This window comes from Fomitopsis serialis, assembly GCF_022376445.1.
Source record: "Fomitopsis serialis strain Sig1Antser10 chromosome Unknown B0H18scaffold_2, whole genome shotgun sequence".
In the NCBI taxonomy this organism is placed as follows: domain Eukaryota; kingdom Fungi; phylum Basidiomycota; class Agaricomycetes; order Polyporales; family Fomitopsidaceae; genus Fomitopsis; species Fomitopsis serialis.
In genome coordinates this window covers 120,556-133,743 of record NW_025954962.1, presented here as the reverse complement: position 1 = coordinate 133,743, position 13,188 = coordinate 120,556, and the positions used below count along the sequence as shown (strand labels likewise).

Here is a 13,188-nt window from a genome sequence, read left to right as displayed (position 1 = left end):
GGTCAAGCAGGGTCTGACCGAGGTCATGTTGACCGCGGTCAAGGTCAATGCGTGACCCTGTGAATTATCTCTGATGACTAAGCTCCTCGGTCAATGGCGACGATAGGCTCACCGCTGAGGCTCATATCGAACCAGAGACGAAAAATACAATTAGCACTAGTTGTCAGGTACTTCAGAATTATGCACATGCAATGAAAGATCACAACTCGGAAGATACTGGGGGCTCTGACATAAGGACCTCCTGAAGGTCGGATTCTACATCTAGGCTCGCTTCGGCTTGCTGCCAGAAGCCAGCGCAATAGCTACTCAGTTGAACAAAATGGGGGTCCGACGGTTTCAGGAATAGGTTGCATAGTAAAAGCCTCTCGCGACCATGCAACGCCGCACCCACCGGTGCCGAGCTCGAAGTGGTGGCAGCCGCGCCGTCGCCGGTACTACTGCCGGGTACCAGTGGCTGCGAGCTGAGACTCCGAGTCGCATTGTCATGCTCCTCCGCTTCGTGCGAGAGTTCATCTGCGACAGCGCTGAACGAGGTAATAAGGGGTGTGTCCCATTCGGAGTCGGCGGTTCGGCCTGGACCTGAGCTCGCGTCGCTGTTTGCTGGCGGTGCTGCTGACTCGGATGTGGTTGTGGACGAGACGGCGGCAGATGATGCGGATGCGGTGGTGGAACATTCGTAAGTGTGACGCTTCTTGCGCTCCTTCGCAGGCCACTGTGTATTAATGTCACCTTTGACCAAGGCCATCTTGCGAACCCTTCCAGCATCGAGACGATTGCGTCGATCGGTATGTATTGTACCCATCAAGCTGAAGAGCCGCTCCGTCGCGGCAGAGTTGGGCACAATGCTGAGTATCCGCATAGCAAGGACAACCAGTCCCTCGGGTCCTGTTGTCTTTCCAGGAGTCCAGCACGACCGCCAGACACTGACGAGATCGACAAAGGATTTCTGTGTCCAATCTAAGTCCAACAGGAACATCAACATACGCAGTATCTAAGGTACTTACCTCTGCATCTGCCATCCTCTTCAGGAGCTCGAGGCTCATCGCCTCGTCGGAGAAGGTCCCGAGCCCAGTCAGATAATCTGTAAATGCACGGCGCATCTCGTAATCGGGTGGTGCGTACTCTGGTGAAGGAAACATGCGGCGGAAGCATCGATCAACCATTCCCCAGAGTGACGCCTCGGTGAAAAGCGCGTTGTCTGGGTTGAAGGCCTTTCGCCGCAGGTAAGGGTTAAAGAGAACCGCAAGGACGAAGACTTCCTGATCGGCTTGTTTCCAGCGCTTCTCCAGGCTCTTGCGGATTGTCTCGCGTGCAGCAGCATCGTACTCCAGGCTGCTGAATATGTGGTAGAGGTGGCCAAGAGTCAGCAAGACAATGTCCAAGCGGGCATTATTCGCTTCAGTTGCATAAGTCGCGATGGCGAGAGGGCGAAGTGACTTTTCGATCCTGGGAAATGGACGTGAATGTAAGTTCAAGTTGACATCCATGTGGACTTTTAGGGGTTAATTAGCTGACGTACTCTGCAAGGTTACGCCAGAAAGACGGCTCGCTGATGAGATCAAGGATCTCAGTCGCCTTCGCTTTCAGTTCGACCTTATCGCCCGCGCACACGATCAGTTGATCGCGCGAGTCCAACACAAGGGTCCGCATGGCATTCTCGATGCGGAGCAGTCGCCGGCATGAAAGGAAGTGCGATGTCCAGCGGGTAATGACTGGTAAAATCAACGCATAAACCTTCGCTAGCTTCTCCATCATCTTCTCCTTCAGGAGCCCCAGAGCCCGACTGTGATTGTTGAACCACTTGATCACTTCCAAAGCTTGATCAACAACACGGATATGCGGGAGCTTCAATTTGAGGTAATCGGACACGACGAGATTGAGCTGACAGCAGTGTATCAGCCATGGATTTCAATATCCATACACCGAAACAAGTTACCTGATGCGCCCAGCACGCCACTGTCACAATCCAAGGAAATCGCTCACGAAGAAGGCGACGCATCTTCAAAGACTCGCCACTCGAATCCGTGCACCATGCGACCACCACTGTCTCGAGTACGTCACGGCAGTATTTGATCTCGTTGACGACGATCTCGAGCAAATTCTCAGCGTTCTTGGCCTTCGCAGATATATCAACTGCACTGAGAATGTATGGCTACAACACAGGTCAGCAAAGAACGGGACTAGATGCTACTATATTAGGTACGTGCCTTGTATTCGACGTTCAACATTGATGCAACTATGGACGTCTTGGTGATGTTCTTCCATGCATCACATTGACCTGTGGCAAATCGGCCCTTGACACGAGTCTTCATTGTGGTGAGCACTTTGTCTGCCTCTTCATCCAGAACTCGACCCGACAACGTGAGCCGGCCAGGGAGTAGATGTAACGGATATTCCCGTTACGGTATGTCTTACATTAAATGTTTGTCTTTGTTTGCTCGAGGACTCGTATGGCGCGCCAGTGCACCTACAAGTCCTCAGCCTTTACCTCGTCACCGCTTTGTATGCACTCTGTAGACAGATCTCCTTGAATAGAGACTGGGTGCAGCGCATACGAGGCACGACGAGTGAGGCGCATTACACTTTTTTGCGCTCCAGACAAGCTTCTACTCTGGGGATCTATTCTAGGCAACAACCTCAAAAACTCGACTTCGATATCTACCTACTCGACGTCAACAACTCTATGCTACTCTGATCATCCTCTGGCCAACTCGACAACTCGACAAGATGTCCGAGTCGACCAACACCCCGTCTGCACCTTCCCGAGGCAGCCGCGGGTCCCACAGTGGAACCCGCAGCAAGCTGAAGGCGTTGCGCGCGGAAGTCCGAGCGAAGCTCGCCGCAAGTCAAGAGCGGATCAACAAGGCTCTCGAGGAGTCCAAGCAACTCGAGGCCGAACTGCTGGCAACAGTCGACGCCGCGTTGTCCGAGGCCAGCAGCCGCAGTCGGTCTTCTCGCACGAAGACCACCCGGACTGAGTCCTCTCACCGCGAGGACTCAGCCGGAGCCCTCACAGAGCAGGCGCCGTCCGACCGTGAGGTCGAACAGGCACTGCACACTGAGCAGCTCGAGCCCAATGTCGAGCCCGCTCAGAGCCGCACGGAGACCGACCCTCCACCTGCTACCACCCTGCCGATGAAGATCGGCACCACTCGGAGGAGTGGTGAGTGCACCGAGCTCGACGACGTAACCGTAGTCGAGCTCGCGCCCGGGTCGAACGAGCAGTGCAATGAGCTGACTCGTATCAGCACCCGGGAGGGCATAGGCACACAGTACTACAGTAGTACTGTGTGCAGTGGGACCAAGCCCACGCGTGTAGACACGCCCGTCGCGCGCTCAGAGATGAGCCGTGACACAGAAAATATATATTTGTTGTCGAACGACGTGAGCGCCACGCCGAGCAGATTGCTCGACGCGACGCACGACACGCTCGACCCTGCGGGCGTCGAGCGCCACGAGACCGTGCCAGTGGTGAGCGCCCCGAGCGTTAGCGCCCACCGCACTGCGCTCGACCGCCACCACCGACCCCTCGTCTTCGACCATTTCCACTCCCTGGGCAGCCAACTCGAGCGCCCGTCTGGCGAACCAGACGCGCGCGCGGCCCCAACGCGAGTGCGAACTCGCGTTCGCGAATGGCTGGCTGACTTACCGCCAGTCCAGTCAGTGGCGACCGACGACCTGGTACCTCACGGTACCAGACCGCCAATTCCTCCCTCCCCGGCTCCTCACCTCACCCCTCTCGACTCGCGCCTTGACTCTGGCAACCAATACCGCGGCTCTGGCGACACGCAACCCAGCCGCGCGACCCAGGACTTGAACACCGCGCGTTCAAGCCCAGCGCCGAGCTGCAAGACCGAGCGGACCACGAGGAACGCGGATCGTGGAGGCGACGAGGAAATCCCGAAGGAACGAGAAGGGTGCGAGGAAGGCACGAAGGGAGAGAGGGAGGAAGGGTGCGGGGCGAGCAGGGAAAGCGAGCAGGAAGGCTCGCAAATCGAAGGTACGCCCATGCTGGACGTACCCACCTCGCCTCCGCCTGTGCCAGTACCCCCGCCAGCGTACGCATCGACGAACACGGAGTTCGTCGAGCGTACCGCTGGTCACGGAACCAGGTACGACTGCGAAGTCGTATCTTCCTCTCCGCAAAATAGCACGTTTGTGCTGCGGTACGACCTCCAGGTCGTACCTGAACCTTTCACATTGCAAAGCGACACGGCGGACGCGCAATACCGCACGTCCGACGTGTCCCATTGTTCCGCAACCGGATGTCGAGTAACGGGTACGCCCCAGATGGACGTACCCGCCTCGATACCTCACTTCTCGCCCGTGTCCGCACCAGCAAGCATAGCGACGAACATGAAGTTCGCCGTATGCGTTGCTGGTCAGGAAGACGGCAGGCTCGCCCTGCAGGACGACCTAACAGTCGTACCCTCCACTCTGCAAGATGGCACGATTGCGCCCTGGGACGACCTCGCGGTCGTACCATACACTCAGCAAGGCGACACGACGGACGCGCAGTATCGCACGTCCGACGTGCCCCACCATTCCGCGACTGGATATCGAGTAGCGGATACGCCTCAGGCGGACATATCCACCTCGACGCCTATCCCCTTGTGTGCACCTGTATCAACAAGCGTAGCGACTAACGAGGAGTTCGTCGTACGCGTGGCTGGCCAAGGGGACGGCAGATCTGTGCCGCAGGACGACCTACCGGTCGTGCCTGCCGATCTGCAAGGCCACACGCCTGCGTTGCGGGACGACCTCGCGGTCGTACCGCCCATCTCGCAAAGCGACACGGCGGACGCGCAGCAGTGCACGTCCGACGGGCCCCATTCACCCATCACTGACCGATGGATAGCGAGTACGCCGAGATTGATGCTCGACGTACACGCTACCGACCAGCACGAAGGGTCGAGAACTGAAGGTACGCCCCTGATGGACGTATCCATCTCGACACCTCCTACCTTCCCCGCATCCGCGCCAACAAGCGTAGCGACGGACGTGAAGTCCGTCGTGCGCGTTGTCGGCCATGAAGACGGCGCGTCCGCGCTACGGGACGACCTCATGGTCGTACCCAGACCGTTCTCTCTGCAAAGCGACACGGCGGACATGCAATACTGCATGTCTGACGTATCCATTCCCTCGTCTGCCCGCTGCGCAGCGAGTGCGTCTAGCCATGAGCTTGACGTAGACGGGGCCAAGGACTGCGTGTCTCCGAACGTTCCGGACCTCTCGTCCGGCAGCTACATCGCTCGACCAACCGCGACACCACACGGCCTGCACATCCTCACGGAAGTGCAGGCCCCCAGCTGCTCCGATATAGCTGAACCTCCTGAGGTTCAGCTGGCCAGGTCGTGGGACGACCTCGACGACACCTCCAGCAGCCCCCGATCGCGCGCGGCCGACTTCCGAGAAGACGTGCACTCCCAACCGGAAGTGCAAGCCCCCGGTAGTCCCAAGACAGCTGAACATCTCGCGGTTCAACTGACAGGCCCGCGATACGACCTCGACCGACTCGACGAAACGGTGGACCTCGGTCTTGGTTTTTTCAGCGACCACCACTATCCCCGCGACACGGACGGCCCCACGATCGCGCAGCTCGACAGTCGTGTAGTCTCGAGCGACGCGCGAGCTCGAGATCGCGACCCGACTGCTGCACTACCAACAGTGCGGCGGCCGGCGCTTACGGACCCCGACAGACCAGAACGGCACCCCGACCGTCAACCCGACGAGAACTTCACAGTTCTCGTCGAGGGCTCGCTCCTAGGGACCCCTACCCAACTCCCCATCGACTCCTTCGCGGCTCCCGACATCGGTGGCGACTACGAGAGGCACCACGAGTCGGAGGTCGCGCGCGCACTCCGGAGATCGAGTGCAGGACGGATGGCGGATCAGGCCGGGGACGAGGGGACGTGGATGAGAGTGCAGAGACAGAGGAGTCAGATGAGGAGGGTCTGGCAGAAGGAGGAGGGGAGGAAGGGTGCGGTGTAGGCGAAGGAGACGAACCTGCGAGCTCGAAAGACAGAGGTACGTCCATGCCGGATGTACCTCCCCCGCCTCTACCACCATCTCCTACACCGCCACCACCAATCGTGACGACTACGACAACCAATGCGGTTGTCGTGACAGCAACCACGCAGGTCGACGGTACGATCGACCCACGGGGCGATCTACAGGTCGCAACCGGCACGGTCACGCAACGCGTCCACACACAGACGTCGGGACTCTCGCTCGACGCCTCCGTCGAAGAGTTCGGTGGCGAATCGAACAGCGAGTACCTCACGGTACTCGCATCGCCGTCACCACCCCCCATTTCTGTACCACTACCAGGGTACGTCGCGACTACCCACTCAGTAGTCGCGACCGACGGTGGTACGTTACTCGTACAGGAGGACACCGTCGTGTCTACCATCAAGCACAGCGACGCGTCCGGAGTGCACACAGGCACTACTGGCGCGTCCCATCTCTCCGCGGCGGGCGTAGCACCGACGTCAAGCACCGAGCTTGAGGGTGCCACACAAGGGTGCGACCTTGCTACCGCCCACGGCGAGTACCTCACGGTACTCGCCAGCTCATCTCCTATTGTTGCAGCGTCACCGCCGCGTCACACTGCAACAGACCTCGATGACGATACGGACAAGCTCAATCTGGCGAATCGCGGCCAGTCAGCCGGTACGTCTACGAGTGTAGACGTACGACAGACTGCACACGAGTCTGAATGGCGACCGTCGGGACGCTACGTGCTGCCGGCACGTCGCGTTCAGCAAGACCGACGTGAGCTGGCCGTGGTCTTCGACGGCGAGCACCAGCCCAAGTACTGCAAAGTACTTGGTGCGTCCAGCAAACGAGACCGGGAGCTACCGCCGAGCACATCCAAGATGGATGTGCTGCCTTATTCCCGGACCCAGCGCAGTCAAACGAAGGGACGGGGACTGACGAGGTCTCGGTAGTCCCAGGGCAAGGGAACCTTGGCGAGGACGAATCATCGTCGTCGCGGGTACAATTACCTGGACCATATGGTGTGGCAGGCACATCCAGGTTACCGGGTGATGCACCCGCATCGAATGACGCGACGACCAGGGCGTCGTCGCGCGCCCATAAGAAGGAACATCCACCGCGAGGGCTGGATTCATCGGACTCAGGTGAACGGCGATGTTCAACGACTACTGATGGTATCGAGACCGAGCCGGCGCGAGCGCAAGGAGGAGATATCTCCTCTACGAGAGGGGGTACTCTCTTGAGAGGGGAAGGGAGCGGGGCCTCGAACGGCCGCCGCTCGTTCCACAACACAACCAGTACATCACACGAAGATGTACTGGCCTCGGACCCGGCAGCGACACGGACGCCAAGCCGTGAGCTTGACGTACGGGCCACCCACGGGAACTCGACGCGAATACCAGCTACTCGCACATCGAGTAGTCGGCGCGAAGTGCAGGATACGGCGCGAGTGGCCAGTACATCATACAATGGTGTATTGGGACCAGATGTAGTCTCGGGCCATACGTCCAGCGAAGTGATCGACGTACGAGCTTCACGTCGGACATCGAGACGTGTACCACCTGTACCACGCGCATCGAGTGATCAACTCGAAATGCAGGATACGGGTGACCGTCGCAGCCACGACATCACTCGGGAAGCCAGTACCTCGCGCCGCGAAGTACTGGGACTGAACCGAGTGTCGACCGCACTGGATCGTTCAGTAACCGTTGATGTGAGTCGATGGCCGAGTGACAAGAGGTCGCGCGAGGAATGCTTCAGCCTCCTTGCAGACCAACTTGACCACGACTTCGACGAGGCCGATGTTGCGGCGAGTGTTGGCGAGTGGGACATCTGGGCTCACTGCAAGAGGTCAGCACTTAGCTGTGGGCATGCCATCGAGGAGATGTCCCCGCGACCGGGGACATATTCTCGTGCAGCTCGTCGAGCCTGGGACCACTTCCAGAGGGAGTTGGAAGTGGTTCCACTCGAGTTCGATCCTCGGCTTGTTGCACCACTTCCTATGGAGATGGTGCGACATTGGGCCTACAACAAGCTGGGATGGCTTGTTGTACCACCTCGTCAACAACCAGTGGATGAGTCCGACTGGTACAACTCCTCTGATGAGGAGCCTCGTACCATGACTCGTGAGGAGTACCCTGACCATGTTGAGTCAGAGTATTCCTCCGAGTCCGAGCATCTTAGCTCGTGGGAATCACGAAGATCTGGGTCTGAGGAGACCAACTCAGTAGTAGTCTCTGACTACTATGAGCAGTATGAGATGGAGGATACCCTCAGCTCTTCTGCACTATCTGCCGAAGATGAGGGTAACTCTGAAGATGCTGACTACTACTCCGAGTCCGAGTAGTAGTTTACCTTATGGCCTGCATAACCTTGTCGAGTTATGTACGACAATGATGAATGGTTGTGTCTGCTCACTGACGCGATCTAACATGTCGTTGTCTACAGTTCAACATCATCTTTGTTTGCCAATTGCTACCACCGTTGGGTTGTTGCATATGTCTCCTTTCATTTTCCTTTTTCTATCTGTTTCTCTGGTTATTGCTGGGACCCGTGGTCGTGTCCAGTGGGGGAGGGTGTAACGGATATTCCCGTTACGGTATGTCTTACATTAAATGTTTGTCTTTGTTTGCTCGAGGACTCGTATGGCGCGCCAGTGCACCTACAAGTCCTCAGCCTTTACCTCGTCACCGCTTTGTATGCACTCTGTAGACAGATCTCCTTGAATAGAGACTGGGTGCAGCGCATACGAGGCACGACGAGTGAGGCGCCATAACAGTAGACAACCAGGGACCCACTTCTGAAAGAAGTGTTGCCAGTAAGGGACCTCGACAGCGTGCCACGCAATGTTGCACGCAATCAGAAGACAACACAGATCACTTGAAAACTCGCGTTGTCTCGTGTTGTTCCAAGATTGCAACTTCGGGACTGTCTCGCCGAAGAATGGTGTCCCGTTGATGGTCCCGAGCCGCTGGCGCTTAGCATAACGCAGGGCCTCTGCTTGCTCGGTATCTGCAAGATTGGGTGTATATCAGAGTGTGTACACTAGGACAGAACACCTCACAGGCATGCATACCACCACTTGACTCTGCCGCCATGATCCACTTATCGTAATCGACCTCAGGAGCTGGTGCGGACGCAGGTGCTAGGAGCGATTGACCGCCCGTCACGGTACTAGTGAGTAGCGCGTCGGAGTCGGCACTCGCGATACTCGACAAACTTGACTGGGCGGACAAAGGGCTTGCCACTGGGCCGGACGCAACAGGTCTGTTCTCGTTTTGGCTAAGCTCGTGCTGAAGCCTCGTCATCTTCGTCTCCGCAGCCTTTCGTTTCCCTCTCGCCGCATCTGCCACTGCCTCCGCGCGCACCTCGTCGGTCACATGAGGACATTGCTCGATAAGATGCTTCCGGTACCACTCGACCTTGTTACTCCTCGGTTCGATATGGATGGTCATGACTAGTGATGACGTGTTAGCTATAGGTATGTTCAAATCCGACTGTCTAATTGCCATACCTTCTTTCTCGACGTCCTCGTCGCCCCGTTCTGGCTGGCCTGTAGTAAGCTCGGTATGCTTTATCTCGCGGACTTTGTACGCCACGCAAGCCTTGCACCACGCCTCCTTGTGAGAGTGGTCTGTCTTAAAGTTGTGGTCACTTCGGTGGAAGTACTTCGCGAGGGGTGATTCATGGATCATAGAGGCAGGAAGGGAGAAGGTATAATATTCAAGACAGAGCTACGATTTGTATCTAGCAGCCGCTCCATAACAACATTATTTCATTGATTTTCGTAGCTTTGAGTCTGGGCGCGGGCGCGTCGCGTCGCGTCGATCTAACTCACGTGTTTGCTGTCGTCACGCGTTGACTGACTGCGGTCAACGAGGTCATGACCTGGGTCTGACTGGGGTCATGCCTTTGACCCCGGTCAACGGTCAATGGGGTCATGGGTGACCCTAACAACACTGGGCGTGAGTCTGCCCCGACTCGGAGTTTCACCGAGCTCGAATGGGGCGGTGGCAGTTTGCGAGCTCGTATCCGATTGTTCGTCGCTGGACACTGCCCGGTGTGTGGATGCTGTACATGTCCTGTTCGGTATGATGGAGCAATGTGATGAATTATGAAACCGCGCGCGGAGGCTTTGGACAGCAGTCAGCGGGGCGGGCAGGGGTAGGCGCTGGGAGAGTTGCCATTTTGGGCCGGCTGACTGGTGGAGTTTGTTCGGGTTAGCGCCGGATGCCCCAGTCCCGCTGAGCCCACGACAGCCAAACGCTGCCTACGGTGCTGTGTAGGCCCAGTCCTGTTCCCGCTATCGCACTTCCTCTCATACCCCCATCGTCTCGCAGTATCTGGCTGCAGGAACTCGTCGAATCACATCTATCATACATCGATTTCGCGTGGCAACAGCTGTCCGACAGGCGGTAAGTTGCCGAGCCTATCGCCTGACCAAACATTCGAACTGGCTCCTCGCTTCTAGCCATGCAGGTTGCACCCAAACCTCATCGCCACAGAGCGACGCCCTCTGACCCCTTCAACGACTCTCACACCCCGTCCTACTCTGCGTACGGTGTCCCCACCCTTACTCGCAACGCTCCCCCTCAGTCCGCTTCTCACCGTGCGCCCCCGCCCCCGCCCAAGGCTCTTCCCAAATCATCCACCATCAGGAGGGCTCAGCCCGCTGTCCCCATGAACATGAGCCGAGACAACAACGTCGTCGAGGCCGTCCGCGACGCTGTTCAAGTAAGATCGGGGGATCAAGCCCCTCGCAATCGAGTGGGCAGGAGCAACACAGAGCTCGCCGCGTACGTCGTCCAGCCCTTATCTTATGCAGTGGACTAATGATTTCACCCCTATTTTTCCCCTTGCCTCACCTCTACCCAACAGCCCAACGCGGCCCTCGACCGGTGCTTCTCGTCGTTCGCACTCCCAAGACTCCGGGATCCAGACGATCAACCGCGACGCCGACAAGAACAAGAACGGCTCTCGCCCCCGTGGCAAGGCGAAGAAGGGCTCCTCTCATGCCGATGTCATTGATAGGCTTGACTTCTCTGGTGTCGGTCCCAGTACGTCCATTCCACGCTGGCCGATGGGTCAGATGCTGACCACGATTCAAAGTGTTCCACCATGATGGACCCTTCGATGCTTGTGCCCCGTCGCGCAACAAGCATTCTACTAAGGCTCCAATGATGGCATGGAGTGCCGTCACGGAACGTGACAAGGTTGCTCTCGCCGCAGCTCAGGAGCTTCCACGCGTCGGCGACACGCCATATCCCACTTCTCCGGACATCTACGTGCCGTACGAAGCACCCAAGAAGCGACACGATGCTATTGCGGAGGCTTGGGGCATCCATGAGCCAGAACCTTTCGAGGACTTCTCGGCCGGCGGTGGAGCAACCAGGCCGAACGCGGAATACCCCTCGTACAACAACCGCAACGGCGGTGGGAAGCGCACTGATCGCAGCGGCCGTTCCCGTCCTGATGAACGTCCTGACGCTCGCCGCCAGGCTTCGAGGCGCGGCAACCTCCCCCCGCCCCAGCCAATTTTTTCCCCGGATGGGGAGGTGGAAGTTCCAATCGAGCAGCAGGAACCCCCCTCCCCCACTGGCAACGGAACGCCCAAACGCAGCAAGTCGCTCATGCGCCGCATCCGTCAGATGCGCGACTCGCCAAACGTGCCGGTGGCCGTCGGTGATCGCGACCCTTCTCCCACCTCCTCCACCGAGGAGAACTCGATTACGACTCATTCCGCCCCTGGCCATGGCGCTCGCCCGACGCACCGGCCCCAGCAGTCGTTCCTAGGCCGCTTCGGCCGCGCTGCGAACATCCGAAAGGACGACTTCTCACCTAACAGTGAGGAGGGCGGCTATGTCTACGTCGAGGATCCTGTGCCAGTGAACACGGACAAGGACCTCCCGGCTCCTCCGAGGACGCAGCCCCAGCGAGACTACTTCGATAGTCCTATCGAAGTCGGCTCGCCTGGCGGCCTGGGAAGGAAGACGAGCCTGATGAGGAAGATGAAGGGCGTGGTGAAGGGCGGCAAGTAACAGCTCAACAGGTGTTGTGGTCCGCCGGACAGCCTCGCATGTGGCGAGGTGCGTCCACTATGGCGGTTGTATGCCCCCTCTCCCCTCCGCGCCCCTACTTATGCTGGAACGAATTTGTCATACGTGTCTGTTTTTCAAATTGTTCCCTTGTAGATGTGCTGCCTTCGTCCTGGCGTTTGGAATCCTATCCTGTGTCTTATGTCGACTGACCAAATTGTAAATACGCCGGGTCTGTCGAGATTCGTCTCTTCTGTGTTTCCTTCCCCTTGTCTACCCTGTTCCTGTCCCAGCAGCTCGGTTACCCCAACGTTCCCTACCCGTATTCGCCCCCCTTGCTGCTTTGCCGTAACCGCACAATCCCTACTGTAAGCCTTGTATTCTCTTCCGTTTCGATGTCGCGTCCGCGCAGTAGCAATCCCTTCACCAGTGATCGTATATATTGATGTATCGTAACGACCGGATTACTGAGTGCATACCCGCTGTCGCGTCGCCTTACGCCGTATACAATTCTGTAGTCGAGAAACTTGCTAGTGGGAAAGGCCTTCTTCACATCACTGCAGGTATGTGGTGTCGTCTGTTCCTCGACCGTTAGTCACTAATCTGAAGGTTGCACAGGCAGCTAACTCAGACCGGTGTCTGCGAATATGGCATTGGCTATGGATAGCCTGTCCTTCGTTGGTGCCTTCGCTATGGTATGTGCACATGCATTAGTTGCCAGTGCGCTTCTGAAAGAGAGAAGGAGCTCGGTGATCCATATGGGATTCTCCCATGCTACCCATGACGACGAGGATTGATCCAGACCTGCACGGTAGCAGCAGTAAGCAGAGTGGGTCAGTATGTCCACCGGGCCGCAATTAGTCTCCGTTACTGACCAAAAGTAGCCCGCAATCATTGCAATCGGATGCATTTACATATGTGCATCGCGGCATGCTCGTCCGGTGACAGTTTACAGACAAGGGTGAGCTCTATCTCTGCACACGTGTGTTGAATCGGTATTGCAGGATTAGCTTGAACCTCGGACAGCCATTCTTCAGAGTACCACGCCAGCTTCACACTGCGTGCTCGAATGCGACGCTGCCTAGCGCGAGAGCTACGGGCTACGATCGACTCCCTCACCGCGATTGTCTGCATGCGCTATTGGGCATATGCGCAT

The 13,188-nt window shown here is 57.7% G+C and overlaps 4 protein-coding genes across 4 annotated transcripts; 2 read left to right on the top strand and 2 right to left on the bottom strand.

Moving 5' to 3' along the window:
* Window positions 1-199: 199 nt before the first annotated feature.
* B0H18DRAFT_1205949 (ribonuclease H-like domain-containing protein) lies at window positions 200-2,358 on the bottom strand (the record flags this gene model as incomplete). The annotated part of the gene is made up of 5 exons (XM_048036156.1): window positions 2,204-2,358; window positions 1,937-2,133; window positions 1,520-1,881; window positions 1,005-1,446; window positions 200-946 (listed from the first exon to the last, which is right to left on the bottom strand). The coding sequence occupies exons 1-5, from the start codon at window positions 2,310-2,312 to the stop codon at window positions 200-202; spliced, it is 1,857 nt and encodes a 618-aa protein (XP_047900113.1). The 5' UTR covers window positions 2,313-2,358.
* Window positions 2,359-6,952: 4,594 nt separating this feature from the next.
* On the top strand, window positions 6,953-8,711 carry B0H18DRAFT_184870 (uncharacterized protein; the record flags this gene model as incomplete). The annotated part of the gene is made up of 1 exon (XM_048037011.1): window positions 6,953-8,711. A coding segment is annotated over one exon (1,392 nt), but the record flags the coding sequence as incomplete, so codon positions are not given.
* On the bottom strand, window positions 8,660-9,692 carry B0H18DRAFT_1205946 (uncharacterized protein; the record flags this gene model as incomplete). The annotated part of the gene is made up of 3 exons (XM_048036155.1): window positions 8,660-9,009; window positions 9,074-9,454; window positions 9,512-9,692. 3 exons carry the CDS (start codon window positions 9,690-9,692, stop codon window positions 8,660-8,662), a joined length of 912 nt encoding a protein of 303 aa, XP_047900111.1.
* A 778-nt stretch (window positions 9,693-10,470) lies between these two features.
* On the top strand, window positions 10,471-11,783 carry B0H18DRAFT_827753 (uncharacterized protein; the record flags this gene model as incomplete). Its single annotated transcript, XM_048039364.1, has 3 exons — window positions 10,471-10,793; window positions 10,876-11,054; window positions 11,107-11,783. Coding segments are annotated over 3 exons (1,179 nt in total), but the record flags the coding sequence as incomplete, so codon positions are not given.
* Window positions 11,784-13,188: the final 1,405 nt, after the last annotated feature.